Source organism: Rhinoderma darwinii, chromosome 1 (assembly GCF_050947455.1).
Source record: "Rhinoderma darwinii isolate aRhiDar2 chromosome 1, aRhiDar2.hap1, whole genome shotgun sequence".
NCBI lineage: Eukaryota > Metazoa > Chordata > Amphibia > Anura > Rhinodermatidae > Rhinoderma > Rhinoderma darwinii.
Genome location: NC_134687.1, coordinates 208,357,081 through 208,373,324, shown reverse-complemented (window position 1 = coordinate 208,373,324; position 16,244 = coordinate 208,357,081). Strand labels below are relative to the sequence as shown.

Sequence of the window (16,244 nt, the reverse complement as noted above, 5' to 3'; positions counted from 1 at the left end):
AAATGCATAAAGGGTTAAAACACTTTCTGAATGCTGTTTTGAATACTCTGAGGGGTGCAGTTTTCAAAATGGGTTAATTTATGGGGACTTTCTAATATATAAGGCCCCTAAACTAACTTCAGAACTGAACTGGTCCCTGAAAAAATAGCCTTTTGAAATTGCTGCTAAAGTTCTAAGCCTTGTAACGTCCTAGAAAAATAAAAGAATGTTCCAAAAACTATGCAAATATAAAGTAGACATATAGGAAATATAAACTAGTAAGTATTTTGTGTGGTAATACTATCTGTCTTCCAAGCAGATAAGATAACAATTTCGGAAAAATTTAAATTTTTGCAAATTTTCTCTAAATTTTGATGTTTTTCACAATTAAATATTACATTTATTGAAGAAATTTTTTTCACTAACATAAAGTACAATATGTCACGAGAAAACAATCTCAGAATCGCTCTGATAGGTAAAAGCATTCCAGAGTTATTACCACATAAAGTGACATGTCAGATTTAAAAAATCGGCTTCGTCCTGAAGGCCAAAACAGGCTCAGTCCTAAAGGGGTTAATGTGCACAAACAAATAAATAAATCATTTTTATAAGGGTGCGTTCACATATTAGTTGCATCAGCAACAGTTTTTTTTGGTCTCTCAAGTGATTACAAATTATACAAAAACTGATGCAAAAATGTATCAGTTGCCATCAGGCTTCTTTCAATTTTTACTAAAAAACCATCAGTTGTCATTAGTTCTCGTTAGCTGTTACCAGTTTTTACCACAATGGTCCACCAAAAAGGTAGTCTAGGGTCTGAAAATGTGCCAATTTTATCAGTGGTGCACAGTTTGGAAACATGATAGATTAGATACATGTTGTGTACCATGTCAGGGCTCTCCTCTGCGCTACACTGTAGTCTGGCACACACATTGTAATCTCACGTGTGTCATAAAGTGCAGCGCCAAGAGAGATCCCAGAAGGCAGTTGAGGTCCACTAACCTTACCTCAGAACTTCGAAGCAGCTCTGTGAGCCTGCAAAGACGCCAAACACTAGCCCTAACTTCAGGCTGTAGCTAGTTTTTGGCGTCTTTATAGCTACGGGATCTGTTAGAAAGCTATGGGATCCATTCTAGCATCAGTTTCCCTCTGGCTTTTCTGCAACACGCCTGAGGGAAACTGAAAGGGACAACGGATATATATGAACGGCCCTTAAGTAGCGCAATTTAATATGGACGACACATGTAATAAGTCAATATAAATAATACTAATAACATAAAATTTTTATTAGTCTCATGATTTAAAGTGGATCTGGCAACATAGTTCGAAGACAGGTCCACTGCACTATTAGCTAAAAAAATAATAGTATTGTGCAGTTTGGCAACTGGCAGCTAGCCAAGAATAGTTATATAGTTAGGAGTCCGATGTTTTCATGAGGGGAGCATTCCCTGCCCCTCTGAGCAATGATTGGCCATATATAAAGCTAGATACATTGTGTATACAGTCTGTCATTAGTGAGGTGTGTGTGGAGGGGGGGGGGGGGGGATCGCATCCTCATGAACTAGGAGTCCGTTGTAATCTTTGCCAGCTGTTATTAGCAAAACGGCACAATATTTTTTTGAGCCCATTTGGCTATTAGTGCAGTGGAACTTTCCCCACACTATGCTGCCAGTATACAGGGTGCATAGTATGAAGACAGGTCCTCTTAAAGCACTATTTTTATTTTTTAAACACAGTACAAATATTTTTCAGTTCTGAGTTAGGTTTAAAGACTAAGCTGAGAAGCATTCTCTGAAGCCCATCATGGTAAACTTTAAGAGTATAGATGTTAAACAGTTTACTCTCTTTAATGAATGTCTCAAAAAGATGAACACCCCCTCCGACTCCAAAGTAATGGGACTTACTAGCTAGGTAAACAATTCCATCTTTGGCCAATAAATGCTGGAAGACATCATGCAACGCACTGTAGTAAGTAGTATTATATATGGTCTCTGATGTTAAAATAATATCATATTTTATACTAGGCACTTGATTTTGCATTAGTTGAGTAAATTGAGACCATTCCCCAGAAAAGAAGCGACACTTGGATAACAGTCCCGTCTTCACATCTGATTTTTGTATTTTTTTCCCACAAGGTTCCTCATTAATACTTTTGGTCAAATCGATGCCATCAAAGTTCACCAATGCATTGGGTATGGTTATTTCTTCAATTACAGTGCTGTTGTAGTCTTGAAAATGAACTACTTTGGCTTTTTGTTTCAAAGAGAATATTCCTAACAAGCCAGCTCCACAGCCAAGATCCAAGACACTTTTATTTTCGAAGTTAACAGCCTTATCTTCAAAATATCGAACTAGATCAAAAGTACACTCCCAAATTTTCATTCCTCCTTCATATACACCAGAAATAAGATCAGAGTTAGATGTAATACATTTGTTCACTACGTCTTCCCTATGCACATCTGAATTGGACAATGTCATTTCTACGACAGAAACATTTACAAATTGTAGGCCCAAGCTGCTCTCAACAATTTTATTTTCTAAAACGCTGCAAACATCTTTAGGAATTTGGTGCTCTGTAGCTGGTTTGAAGAATAATGTTTCATCACTAGATACACAATCGGCTCTGTGGTCTCCACATTCACTGCTTTTGACGGATGGCGTTTTATGTCTTGATCCCTGGATGTCATTGAAATCCTCTGGTTGCAAGTCTTCATCTTCTATTAGTGTGCGCTTCGACAGGCTTATTTTGCATTCATCGGGACTGCTTTCTGTCCCTTCAATATTGAAATTAAATTGAAATGACATTGTACTGTGTAGGATGAGGTCTCCAATTGGAATGAACAATTTATTCTACTAAAGCCCAGCGTCTACTGTCCTGCAACAATGGAAAAGTATACATTAAACACGAAATAAAGAATATCAATAGCAAGACATTTACAAAACAGTCTTAACGCCTTAAAGAGGCTCTGTCACCAGATTATCAAATCCCTATCTCCTATTGCATGTGATCGGCGCTGCAATGTAGATAACAGTAACGTTTTGTTTTTTTAAAAACTTTCATTTTTGGCCAAGTTATGAGCTATTTTATATATATGCAAATGAGCTTTGAAATGGACAACTGGGCGTGTATTGTGTTTTTAACTGAGCGTGTTTACTTGTTTTACTAACTGGGCGTTGTGGATAGAAGTGTATGATGCTGACGAGTCAGTGACCAATCAGCATCATGCACTCCTCTGGGCGTTGGACATACGAATAAAAACACGCCCAGTTGTCCATTTCAAAGCTCATTTGCATATATATATATAAAATAGCTCAAAACTTGGCCAAAAATGAACGTTTTTCAAAAAAAACAAAACGTTACTGTTATCTACATTGCAGCGCCGATCACATGCAATAGGAGATAGGGATTTGAGAATCTGGTGACAGAGCCTCTTTAACCAGTTGCGGACCGCCTATAGACTATCAAATTCCAGGAGTTCAGCTATTAAAAGGGGTTTTCCTACAACTAAAAACTGATGGGCCTATCCTCAATAGTTGATGGTTCAGGGTCAGACTCCCCAGACCCCCGCCGATCAGCAGGGGCCGCATCGCTCGTATGAGTGCTGCTTCCCCTTCATTTCTTTTTGCTCACTGAATCGTCGACACGAATTTAGGATAGGCCGTCACTTTTTAGTGGCTGGAAAACCCCTTTAACTCTGCAAGGATGTTTCAGCAGGTCCTGCAGATTTATCCTGTTTGCATCAGCTGTCTCTAAACAGCTGATATCACGGAGATTTACCCGGAAACCACTCAGTGTCATCTCCGGGCATGTGATCGTTGCGACAGCATGTCACAACATGCACAGAAAAGTTTGTTAGTAAATAAACTTTTATATTGGTTGTGTCTATTCCCTGTCAGAGAGGGGGAAAACTAAGTAACATACTTTTTTTTTTTTTTTTAACAATTAATATATTTATATCTATGTTAACAATAATAAAGATATCATAATAATCTATATGCAGATTTTTGGGTCATATAAAAAAATAAATCTATATCTATCTCATTTGTATTAAAATAAAGTATAGTTTTAGGCTGGGGGTACCTGACGTCTTTTGCCGCGACACAGGTTGCACGGCCAAAGATTGTTAACCACTGAGCCACCGTGCTGCCCAGCACTAGTTGGAGGTTGCCCAGACAGCAAAACGAAACACCCAAAGTATTTATCCAGGGTGACAACGTGTGGATGATTACACACCTGCTATTCCTGCATTCATGGACCAAGCTTGTGTAAATGTGCAAACAGAACAAATTGCTCCATTGATTTTATCAATAATTTTAAACAGAGCAACTTCTGGACGAAATAGTACAGCAAACTAATCTGTATGCCCAGCAGTTTCTGGCAAATAATCATCATACACCAAACACGGATACTGAAAACCCACTGATGTGCCGGAAATGAATTTTTTTTTTAGCCCTGACATTTAATATGGGAATCACAAAAATGTTTTAATTGAGGTCATACTGGTCTACCAAAACAGAAACAGTTAATTTGTATCTAGCTCACCAACCAAGTAGATGCGCGGAGGGTGCAGGACTGCACCAAATTGTAGCAAAAAAGGCGATAAGGTTCCAGCATCAATATCTTGAACAAAATGCGGCTTTTATTGAGGTTCCATAAAATCAGGGACAACACATAGAACAGAAGCTGACCGGTTTTAGGCCCAAGTGGCCCTTAGTCAAGATATTGATGCTGGAACCTTCTTGCCTTTTTTGCATACTGGTCTACCAATCCAATTCAGCATATGCCCATGTTTTCTGCTGTGATGGCTCGGTCACGCTATGAGGTTTTTAATGAGGTTCCTACATTTTAGTGATAACACCCTATATCTCACACAAGAAAATAAAAGATAAACTATATAAATTGAGGCATCATTAACCACTTCTCTAAAATTTTTGCAGAAACATACACGCCTCAAAAACACATAGCAGTTGATGAATCCCTGATTAATTTTACAGGCCGTCTCGCGTTCAGTCAGTACATCCCGAGCAAGATATGGAGTAAAGCTCTATAAATTGTGAGCAAGTGGCACATGCCACACTTATGCCTTCCGAGTCTATGAGGGAAAATACAGTTACCTGGGTCCCCCTGGTTTTCCAACCTACATGGGTATCAATGGGAAGGTTGTGTAGGATCTAATAAACCCACTTCCACATCAGGGCTACAATTTATACATAAACAACTAGAATACAAGTATCCCACTTTTTAAACCCCTCCCGCAAATGCGCGTTACTGTACGTCCGTTTTAGCAGTGCGTTCCCGCAAATGGGCATACAGTAATGCCCTGAGGATGAAGCGGACACAGGAGCTGTGCCCACTTCATCTTCAGCGTGTGTGGGATGTCATACACAGCTGACATCCCACTGCAACGGCAGCGATCACAGTTATCTGTACTACATAAGTAGTGCAGTGTATTGTACTGGGGATCAGAAGATCAGATCTTCAAGTCCCCTAGTAGGTGTAAAAAAAAAGTGAAAAAAATGTCTTAGATAAATAAATAAAAGTTTTATGTAATAAAAACAATAATCGCCCTGTTTCCCTGATCAGGCCCTTTATAATAAGAAAAAAAAACAAAAAAAAAAACAATATATAACAGGTATCACCGCGTTCGTATCAGACGGAACCTATAAAAATATCATATTATTTATTCTGCACGTTGAACACCGTAAAAAAATGTGCTTTTTATGGTCACGTTTCCAAAAAAATGGAATAAAAAGTGATCAAAAAGTCGCACGTACCCCAACATGGTACCAATAAAAACTACAGTTTGTCACGCAAAAAACAAGCCCTCACACTGCTCCGTCAACAAAAAAATAAAAAAGTTACGGCTCTCAGGATATGGTGACACTACACATTATTTTATTTAGACAAAAGTGTTTTCATTGTGTAAAAGTAGTAAAACCTATAAAAACTATATAAATTTGGTATTGCCATAATCGTATCGAACCGCAGAATAAAGTAAACATGTTGTTTATACTGCACAGAGGACGCCGTTAAAAATGTATAAAAAAAACAGTGAGAGAATTTCTGTTTTTTGGTCTCCTCACCTCCCTACAGCTCGTCCCATGAAAATCAAGCACTCACACAGCTGAACGGAAAAATAAAAAGTTATGACTCTCGGAACGCAATAATGCAAAACGACGGCCCAGACTAATTTATATGTGCAGTAGTTATTCACCTAAAACCCCACGTCATCATTTGCTAGCCCTCACTGGTGGACCTGGTAAATGCAGCGGAAACGATGACATTTTGGGGTCTATGCTACATATGGGACTAGTGAAGAAGTCAAAGATTAGGCAATGGAATGCGGATATTTTGTACAATACCTCAGACATCCTTTATAAGTGCCACTCCTGCATCCAAAAAGCTAGCCTGTGCATAAAGGATTGGTTCAAAGCGTACGTCACTATCCATGGATAATTTTTTTTCTTAATTTACCCCATTATTACATTATCCTATTATACCCTGACGTACTCCGCACAGCTTACATATACTCTAAGGTACTACGCACAGCTTACATATACCCTGATGCACTCCGCACAGCTTACATATACCCTGATGTACTCCGCACATATTACATATACCCTGATGTACTCCGCCCAGCTTACATATACCCTGACGTACTCCGCACAGCTTACATATACCCTGATGCACTCCGCACAGCTTACATATACCCTGATGCACTCCGCACAGCTTACATATACCCTGATGTACTCCGCCCAGCTTACATATACCCTGATGCACTCCGCACAGCTTACATATACCCTGATGTACTCCGCCCAGCTTACATATACCCTGATGTACTCCGCACATATTACATATACCCTGATGTACTCCGCCCAGCTTACATATACCCTGATGTACTCCGCACATATTACATATACCCTGATGTACTCCGCACAGTTTACATATACCCTGATGTACTCCGCACAGCTTACATATACTCTAAGGTACTACGCACAGCTTACATATACCCTGATGCACTCCGCCCAGCTTACATATACCCTGATGTACTCCGCACATATTACATATACCCTGATGTACTCCGCACATATTACATATACCCTGATGTACTCCGCACAGCTTACATATACTCTAAGGTACTACGCACAGCTTACATATACCCTGATGCACTCCGCCCAGCTTACATATACCCTGATGTACTCCGAACAGTTTACATATACCCTGATGTACTCCGCAGTTTACGTATACCCTGATGTACTCCGCCCAGCTTACATATACCCTGATGTACTCCGCACAGCTTACATATACCATGATACACACCGCACAGCTTACATATACCCTGATGTGCTCCGCCCAGCTTACATATACCCTGATGTACTCCGCCCAGCTTACATATACCCTGATGTACTCCGCCCAGTTTACATATACCCTGATGTACTCTGCCCAGCTTACATATACCCTGATGTACTCCGCCCAGCTTACATATACCCTGATGTGCTCTGCACAGCTTACATATACCCTGATGTACTCCGCACAGCTTACATATGCCCCCACATTATAAACTGAAACACCAGTAAAACACTAAACAAAACTACTACCAAGCAAAATCTGTGCTCCCAAAGCGAAATGGCGCTCCTTCTGGGCCTGGCAGTGTTTCCAAACAGGAGTTTATGACCACATATGGGGTATTACTATACTCTATAGAGAACCGCTTAATAATTTATGGGGTGTGTGTCTCCAGTGTTACAAGCTGGGCACAACACATTCGACATTGAAATAGCATATCTGTCGAAAATGGCAATTTTCAATCAGCAACATCTACTGTGCACTAATTTCTGCAAAACCTTTGGAGTCAAAATGCTCACTACACTTCTAGATTAATTCCTTGAGGGGTGTAGTTTCCTAAATGGGGTCAATTCTCGGGGGTTTTCACTGTACTGGTACCTCAGTGAAATGCAACATGGCACCAAAAATCTATTTAGTAAAATCTGCAATCCAAATTGTGCTTTTTCCTTTTAGACCCTTGCCGTGTGTCCAAATAGCCGTTTACAACCACATATGGGGTATTTCCCTACTCAGGAGAAATTGTGTAACACATTTTGGGGTGCCTTTTCTCCTGTATTCCTTGTGGAATGAAAAATTATGAGCTAAATCTACATGTTATTGGAAAACCAATATTTTCATTTTCACAGCCCAAGTCTAATAAAATCTATAAAACACCTGAGGGATCAAAATGTTCACTACACCTCTAATTTAATTATTTGAGGGGTATAGTCTCCAAAATGGAATCACATCTGGGGAATTTCTACTGTACTGGTACTTCAGGGGCTCTGCAAATGCGACATGGCCCCAAGAAACCAATTCAGCAAAATCTGAGCTGCAAAATGCAGATGGCACTGCTTGCCCTCTGAGCCCTGCCGTGGGTCCAAACAGCAGTTTATTACCACATATGGGGTACTGCCGTAATCAGGAGAAATTGCTTTACAAATGTTAAGGGTGCTTTTTCTCCTTTATTCCTTATAAAAATTAGACAATTCTATGTTTTTTCAGAAAAAAGTAGATTTTCATCTTCACAGACGAATTCCAATAAATTCAGCAAAAACACTGTGGTGTCAAAATGCTAACTATACCACTAGAAGTAGTTTTCAAAATGGGGCCATTTTTGGGGGGTTTCCACTGTGTTGGTCCCTCCAGCGCGTTGCAAACGCGACACGGCACTGAAAACCATTCCAGTAAAATCAGCGCTCTCCTTCCCTTCTGAGCGCTGCCGTGGGTCCAAACAGCAGTTTATTACCACATATGGGGTATTTCCGTAATCAGGAGAAATTGCTTAACAAATGGTGCGTTGCTTTATCTCCTTTATTCTTTGCAAAAATTTGAAAATTCTAGGGTTTTCCAGGAAAAAAAAGCAGATTTTCATTTTCACAGACTAATTCGAATAAATTTAGCAAAAACCCGTGGGGTCAAAATGCTAACTATACCCCTAGATAAATTCCATGAGGGGTGTAGTTTCAAAAATTGGGTCACTTTTGGGAGGTTTCCACTGTTTTGGCACCATAAGACCTCTTCAAACCTGACATGGTGCCTAAAATATATTCTAATAAAAGGGAGGCCCCAAAATCGACTGGTTGCTTCTGAGGCCGGTGCTTCAGTTCATTAGCACAATAGGGCCACATGTGGGATATTTCTAAAAACTCCAGAAACTGGGCAATAAATACTGAGATGCATTTCTCGGGTAAAACCTTCTGTGTTACAGAAAAAAAATGTATGACAAATAAATTTTGGCAATTGTAAAATGACATTTGTAAATTTCACCTCTAGTTTGCTTCAATTCCTGTAAATCGTCTAAATGGTTAAAATACTTTCTGAATGCTGTTTTGAATACTTTGGGGGGTTTCTAATATATAGGGCCCTCAAAACCTCTTCAGAACTAAACTTGTCCCTGAAACTTTTTTCACCAATAATTGACATGCACTGGAACGAAAATTATGCACCGCAAGTGAATATTTGGACTTAATTTTTCCGCAGCGTGTGGAGTTAATTTGTTTTTTTTTGCATAAATTAAGTAATGAATAGTAATAATGAATGGATTAATAATTAATTTAATGTGCAACATAGCAGAGCAATCCTTTTAACCTCTCAAATAATGTGGTGGGAGAAATGGCAGAGGTCTTGCGGGAGGAGAGACGTATTTTATTCCATATTTATCAAACGGAGGTATTAAAAAAACATTAAAATACAAATTTTAGTCACAAATCTACGGCTAATCATAGCAAGTATATAAAAAAAAAATCTGAACAGTCAGACATTTACAAATCTGCTAGTGCTCTTTTTAATATATGAGGTGTAATTCTTGTCACTTATGCCATTAATAGATTTGGCCCAACTTGCTTCATTTTATGCCGCCTCATAACTAAAATACATGTACGCCAATGTATTTCACCTAATACTGGTATATTTGCCACATGAAGATCTACTTCACACACAGAAATTTTTCTGGCAAATTTGACTGCATCAAAAAATGTTATTAAAATATAACATGCATTTTCTATGGCGTTTTTAATTTGGTGTCATTTTAAAGATGATTTTTGTTTGGAGATTTTCTAGTCCTATAGCGAAGCCTATGGGGAAAGTGCCTGAAAAAACATAATACGCAGAGCATGCTACGTTTGGGAAAAAAAACAAAACGCCACTGACAACAAAATTCTCTCAAAAACACCACAAACCAAAATGCAGCGAGTGAGTAGTGCATTTATTACATCTGGCCGAAGTAAAACAAAAACACGAAAAACACGGAGTAAATCCAGCCCGGCAATTCAAAGTTATAAAATTATTAAACTGTAAGGGTATGTTCACACGGCCTATTATTGGGCCGTAAATGCCCGAAAAATCGGAAGCAGAACGCCTCCAAACATCTGCCCATTGATTTCAATGGGAAAAACAGCGTTCTGGTACGATGGCCGTTTTGAAAAACGGCCGCGAAAAACAAGTACAGGTCACTTCTTGGGACGTTTTTGGAGCTGTTTTTCATAGACCCTACTGAAAAAGCTCCAAAAACTGCCGTAAAAAATGCAGCGAAAAACACGAGTGGCTTAAAAAACTTCTGAAAATCAGGAGCTGTTTTCCCTTGAAAACAGCTCCGTATTTTCAGACGTTTTTGAGTTTGTGTGTTAACCTCCCCTAAGTTCACACAGAGTTTTTTACGTTTTTTGACGCAGAAACCGCGTCTGAAAACACGCCAAAAAACGTCTGAAAATGCCTCCCATTCATTTCAATAAGAGGCAGAGGCGTTTTATTTCCCGCGAGCAGAAAAACCGTCTCGCGGGAAAAAGAAGCAACATGCCCTACCTTCGGGCGTTTACGTCTCTGACCTCCCATTGCCATCAATGGGAGGCAGAGAAAGCGTATTTCGGTGCGTTTTTGCCCACGGCGCTCAATGCCCGCGAACTAAAAATTACACGAAAAACGTGGCAAACGGTGTGCAGGCAGATCAAAATCTGTCTCAAAATTCAAATTTTCTGCCTGCAAAAACTCTGTGTGAACATACCCTAGCACATTAACGTCCGTAATGGACGGACGTATTTCGGCCGGAAGTCCCGGACCGAACTCAGTGCAGGGAGCCGGGCTCCTAGCATCATAGTTATATACGATGCTAGGAGTCCCTGCCTCTCTGCAGGACAACTGTCCCGTACTGTCACACACACGCTTTTGATGCAGTTTTTATTGTCGTTTTTTTTTTTATACATTTTTCCTTCCTTTTGATTCCACTACAGACTATGACTAAGAAAAACTGGACGTGCGATCCTGGTTTTTCCCTTCTGACTTTTTTGGGCATATCCACAGGATAGATGACCTCCAATGTGTTGGCGCAGAATTTCCCCTACAGGCTAGCAGGCCTGTTGTCCTCATGAACAATTACATCCTGGAACTTGTAGTTCCACAATGACTGAGAATTTTACAAGAGTTTCAGCATGTCTGGTCATCCACCTTTCCACTTTGAACCCATTAGGGTATGTTCACACTGGCTATTTCCGGCCGTTTTTCTTGCCGTATACGGCCGAAAAAACGGCTGAGTGATCGGAAGCAGAACGCCCCAAACATCTGCCCATTGATTTCAATGGGAAAAACGGCGTTCCGCTCCCACAGGGCATTTTCTATGCGGCCGCTTTTATAAACAGCTGCGTAAAACAAAGCCTCGTAAAAAGAGGTGCATGTCACTTCAGCCGTTTTTATTGACTCAATGAAAAAACAGCTCCAAAAATGGCCGTAAAAAACGGCAGTTGCTTATAAAACGGCTGAAAATCAGGAGCTGTTTTGAAGGGAAAAAGTTTTTCGCTGCGTTTTTGGAGCTGTTTTTCTGGAGTCAATTAAAAACGGCTCCAAAAACGGCCCAAATGCACTTCTTTTTCACGGGCGTCTTTTTAAGTGACGCTTTTGGAAAACGGCCCCGTGTGAACGGAACGCCGTTTTTCCCATTGTAATCAATGGGCAGATTTTTGTAGGTTTCCTGCTTCCATTTCTTCAGGCGTTTTTTGAGGTGTAAACGCTCCGTACTACGCCTGAAAACAGTCTGTGTGAACATACCCTTACTGAAATGTATATTTTACAGAACGGTTATGACTTTCTCCCATTACTAGTTATATAACGCGGCCTGCCAGCAGCATGTAATAAGCATGGCTATGTATAGCATTCTCTGCACTGCTTTCGTAGAAGACACACATTAAAAAGAAAGCATTCATACAGCTACCAGAGTGCGGATGCAGCCTCCCCCCGTGAACACACTGCAGCCTGCTAACGAGCTCAGCACATGGTACGATTCCCCACAACACATAACCCCGCCCACTATGCCTTCCAGCAAATCATCATTCAGTAAAAACTCACCATTAGCAGCGTGCTTCTCATATGATTTCACCAAGTATCAGCATATTACGACAAGTGTGATTGGCTGTCTGCTGGAAAGCAGGTTATATAATAGACCCGGAAGCAGTTAAAGAAAATCGTGTTGGGTTGAAACTCTACAGAACAAGCTGTACTAAATGAAAACGTTTTTATTTTCAGAGCCTGTGCAAACTGTACAGACAGGGAAATATAACTGGAATGTGCAGTTTGTGTATGCAAAAGTGGTCGGGCTTAGCAAACCATCTAGTATCTGCTGTGACCTGACCACGCCATTTCATGCCCCATACAGAGCATGTGCAAAAATGGTGGATGTGCGTGTGAAAAAACAACTTCACTCTACTTTTTCCTTCCCTCATGAATTATATTAAGAGTTGCCTGGTGGCAGAGACCGCTATAGGGGAGAAAAAGAACATGCATTCTTGTTTGTGACTGAAAGTACATCACCTCCAGCTTTCTCTGAATTAATTTTTTTGTTGCAAAATAATGCCCTAAACTTCCCAATTTTCAAACAAATATCTTCAGCATCTGGGTAATTTTACTTTGCGGTTGGGCATTTAGTTTTCAATGGATTATTTTAGGTTAGGTTTATACGTCGCAACATAACGATTGCAGACGTGGCGACTAATGACCGTGAAAGTGGTCGCGCAGTAATCCAGCAAGTTAAGATTTGCTGTTGCAGCAATTTATGGGTCTGTTTTACTGAATTGCCGACAGAAACTATGCAATAGCAGCAACGTAGGTGAGGTTTACCAAATCTCGTCCACACGCTGTGTAAAATCTCCGAGCAGAAATTCACCTGCGCTGCATATTTTTGCGGAATTGCTGCAGAAATTTTCTGCAGCGATTCCGTTACGTGTGGACAGGTCCTTACAGTCTCTACGATTACGTGCAATTTTCTGCCCGGAGAGTACATCGCTGCCGATAAAGTTTTGACCCCCCTAAACCGCTATAAAGGGGGTAGAGACTTTTCTGAACATACTCATACGTGCCTGCAATAATAAAAACATACCTTAGGGCTCATTCACACTTGCCTATGATGCGGATCAAATACGAATCAAACTGGATCGTTTTTGTTTCTGTAATATATTTGTTTTTGCTCGATATGTCCTGAATTGCTTGTTTTTTACCGTGTGTATTTAGTTTTTTGTAAAAGGATTTACTATTTTTATGCTGTATCGTGATATTTCTGAAATACAGATCTAAAAAAACTGGTTTTAAAATGAAACTTGACTTCTATTCGCTAAAAACAGTACAATACGGATCCGTTAAAACATGCAGTGTATTGAAATAAACAAGATGCATATAAAAAAAAGCGCACGTATAAAAATCGTAAATGTTAATTAAACCATTTTAAAATGCATTAGCACTGTTTTTTCAATGCAGGAAGAACGAAATTGATACAGTTCAGAAATACGGAAGTGTGAATGAGCCCTTCATACACACCATATAATATCGCTTTAGAAATGTCTGCTTTGCGATTCTGCAGCAGGAATTTGTACTGCGATCTCAGCAGCAACCCCGCCGATCCAGACTTTCTTGATGTCTTCGCAGGGTACAGTGGATGACGCAGGAGACTAATACCATGATCTGTATATCCCAGCATTTCTCTGTTTGCAGATAGGAAAGATCATCACTCTTATAATAATCCTAATGGATACCCATTGGAAAGATAATTATATCCACCTAATAAGTTACTCACTGTTGTCAAATGCTGAAAAATGTAATCGTGCACTTTCAAACTAAATTATTAATTTCAATGTAGATATAGCAATGCTTTTTTTTTTTTTTTTTGACGTTTCGGTCCCCCCAGGACTTATTCATCCATATTGCAGACATAGAGTAAACCCTAGAAATTTTTACTAAAATTGACCCTACTTGCTCCCCTACATGCTGGAGATGTAAAGACAGAGGCTCTATGCTACATATTTGGATCGATTGTTTAGCAATCTGCTAGTTTTGTCAAACTGTCCAATCAATCGTATGAAAATTTTTAGGGAAGGATATTATCCTAATGCCAGGGCTGATCTTACTTAATTAAGTCACTATCTACCAGTATATTAATCCCAATTCCATAGTATCACACCTTATAAATGCAGCGACAATTTTGATAGCGAGAAACTGGAAAGATGAAGATCCTCTTACAATTCTTAAATGATTAAAAGAAACTGACCTTATCCAATCATACGGAAAAAACTAAATGGATCCTGAACCAACGATTTGATACGTTTCAGCAGATATGGAACAACTGGTCAACAGTCTACAATTCTAGAGAATTAAATGCTATGTACACCTTTGAAAACTTTTTTTGTAAATAATTTTACTTTTTGAGAAACAGCTGCTTTGTATCCTGTATACAGAGCAGCTGTATATAGTGCTGAAACGTGAATCCATGATGTCAGTGGCACTGACGCGTTCAGTGTCAGCGGGTCCTGTTTGTCTCTGAAATGCAGGATCGAGCTGTTACTGATGACGTCTAAGTTCATAACATTCTCCCTCCAGAGACTCCATGAATATATTAGCATATGTGGGTACCGATAAATGGTCTGTAGACCACGAGTATGTTTGATGGAGGTACATAAGCTTGTTACATCAAACAATACAAGTATACAGTCATTTGTCAGTGTGACTTCATGTAATTTATTAAGGAAGTCAGCTGTGTCACGTATTATGATGTTGAAGATGTCCCTTACACCATCAAGAGCCTAGCCAAATAAAATGGCCAAATAAAGACCCTGGCGGGTCAGTCAAAGATTGATGTGTCTTGGGCAGATAATATAGGATTGGTGTTAAAAAATAGTCAATTATAAGGTAGTCCCTCGGATCTTTCTCGATAATCTATGCCAACCAAGTCTCATTAACAAATGAGTTAATTTGGTGCTTATTTCTAAACTTTGGTAAAAGGCAACCGCCTCATATACATCTCCATATTTTTAGGTTTAATAGTCAAGGACTCCTAAGACACCTTTCAAAACATAGGAGCATCAATTGGTATACACAGCTTTAGGGTACTGCTGAGATATAAGTTCTGCAACACTTTTCGGAATAGGCTGATGGGACAACACAACCAGCTAGAGACATCATAAGGGAATTTATCATAAAGTGCCATACAGGTAGAATATATAAATGATTGCTTTAACCCCTTCCCTCTTAGCCACTTATGACCTTCCTGACAGCCTAATTTTTCAAATCTGACATGTTTCACTTTATGTGGAAATAACTTCGGAATGCTTTAACCTATCCAAGCGATTCTGAGATTGTTTTCTCGTGACACATTGGACTTTGTTACTGGCAAAATTTGCTCGATACATTCAGTATTTAAATGTGAAAAACACCAAAATTTAGCGAAAAATTGCAAAAATTTGCATTTTTCCAAATTTAAATGTATCTGCTTGTAAGACAGGCAGTTATACCACACAAAATAGTCGCTAAATAACATCCCCCACATGTCTACATTAGATTGACATCGTTTCTTGAACATCCTTTTTTTTTCTAGGACGTTACAAGGCTTAGAACTTTAGCAGCAATTTCTCACATTTTCAAGAAAATGTCAAAAGGCTATTTTTACAGGGGCCAGTTCAGTTGTGAAGTGGCTTTTAGGGCCTTATATATTAGAAACCTACAAAAAGTCACCCGATTTTAAAAACTTCACCCCTCAAAGTATTCAAAACAGCATTTAGAAAGTTTCTTAACCCTTTAGAAGTTTCACAGCAATTAAACCAATGTAGAGGTGAAATTTACAAATTTCATTTTCAGTTGTTGCAGAAATTCCTTTTTAATCAATTTTTTTTTTGTAAAACAAAGTTCTACCAGAGAAACGCAACTCAATATCTATTGTCCAGGTTCTGCAGTTTTAGGAAATATCCCA

General features: G+C 39.3%; 1 protein-coding gene across 3 annotated transcripts; it reads right to left on the bottom strand.

Annotated features, from left to right (window-relative positions):
• Window positions 1-1,095: 1,095 nt before the first annotated feature.
• Window positions 1,096-12,302, bottom strand: LOC142739670 (histidine protein methyltransferase 1 homolog). Of its 3 annotated transcripts, none has more exons than XM_075849828.1 (2): window positions 12,228-12,302; window positions 1,096-2,854 (listed from the first exon to the last, which is right to left on the bottom strand). In XM_075849828.1, the coding sequence occupies exon 2, from the start codon at window positions 2,782-2,784 to the stop codon at window positions 1,699-1,701; it is 1,086 nt and encodes a 361-aa protein (XP_075705943.1). In that variant the 5' UTR covers window positions 2,785-2,854; window positions 12,228-12,302; the 3' UTR covers window positions 1,096-1,698. The 3 variants fall into 3 exon arrangements, with proteins under 3 accessions (XP_075705943.1, XP_075705944.1, XP_075705946.1); XM_075849829.1 differs by having other exon boundaries at window positions 12,222-12,296; XM_075849831.1 differs by having other exon boundaries at window positions 1,096-2,849; window positions 12,228-12,295.
• Between the last annotated feature and the right edge of the window lie 3,942 nt (window positions 12,303-16,244).

What these genes read in the sequence shown, in the direction of transcription:
- LOC142739670 (XM_075849828.1), bottom strand. Translation starts at nt 2,784, where the DNA reads ATGTCATTTCAATTTAATTTCAATATTGAAGGGACAGAAAGCAGTCCC.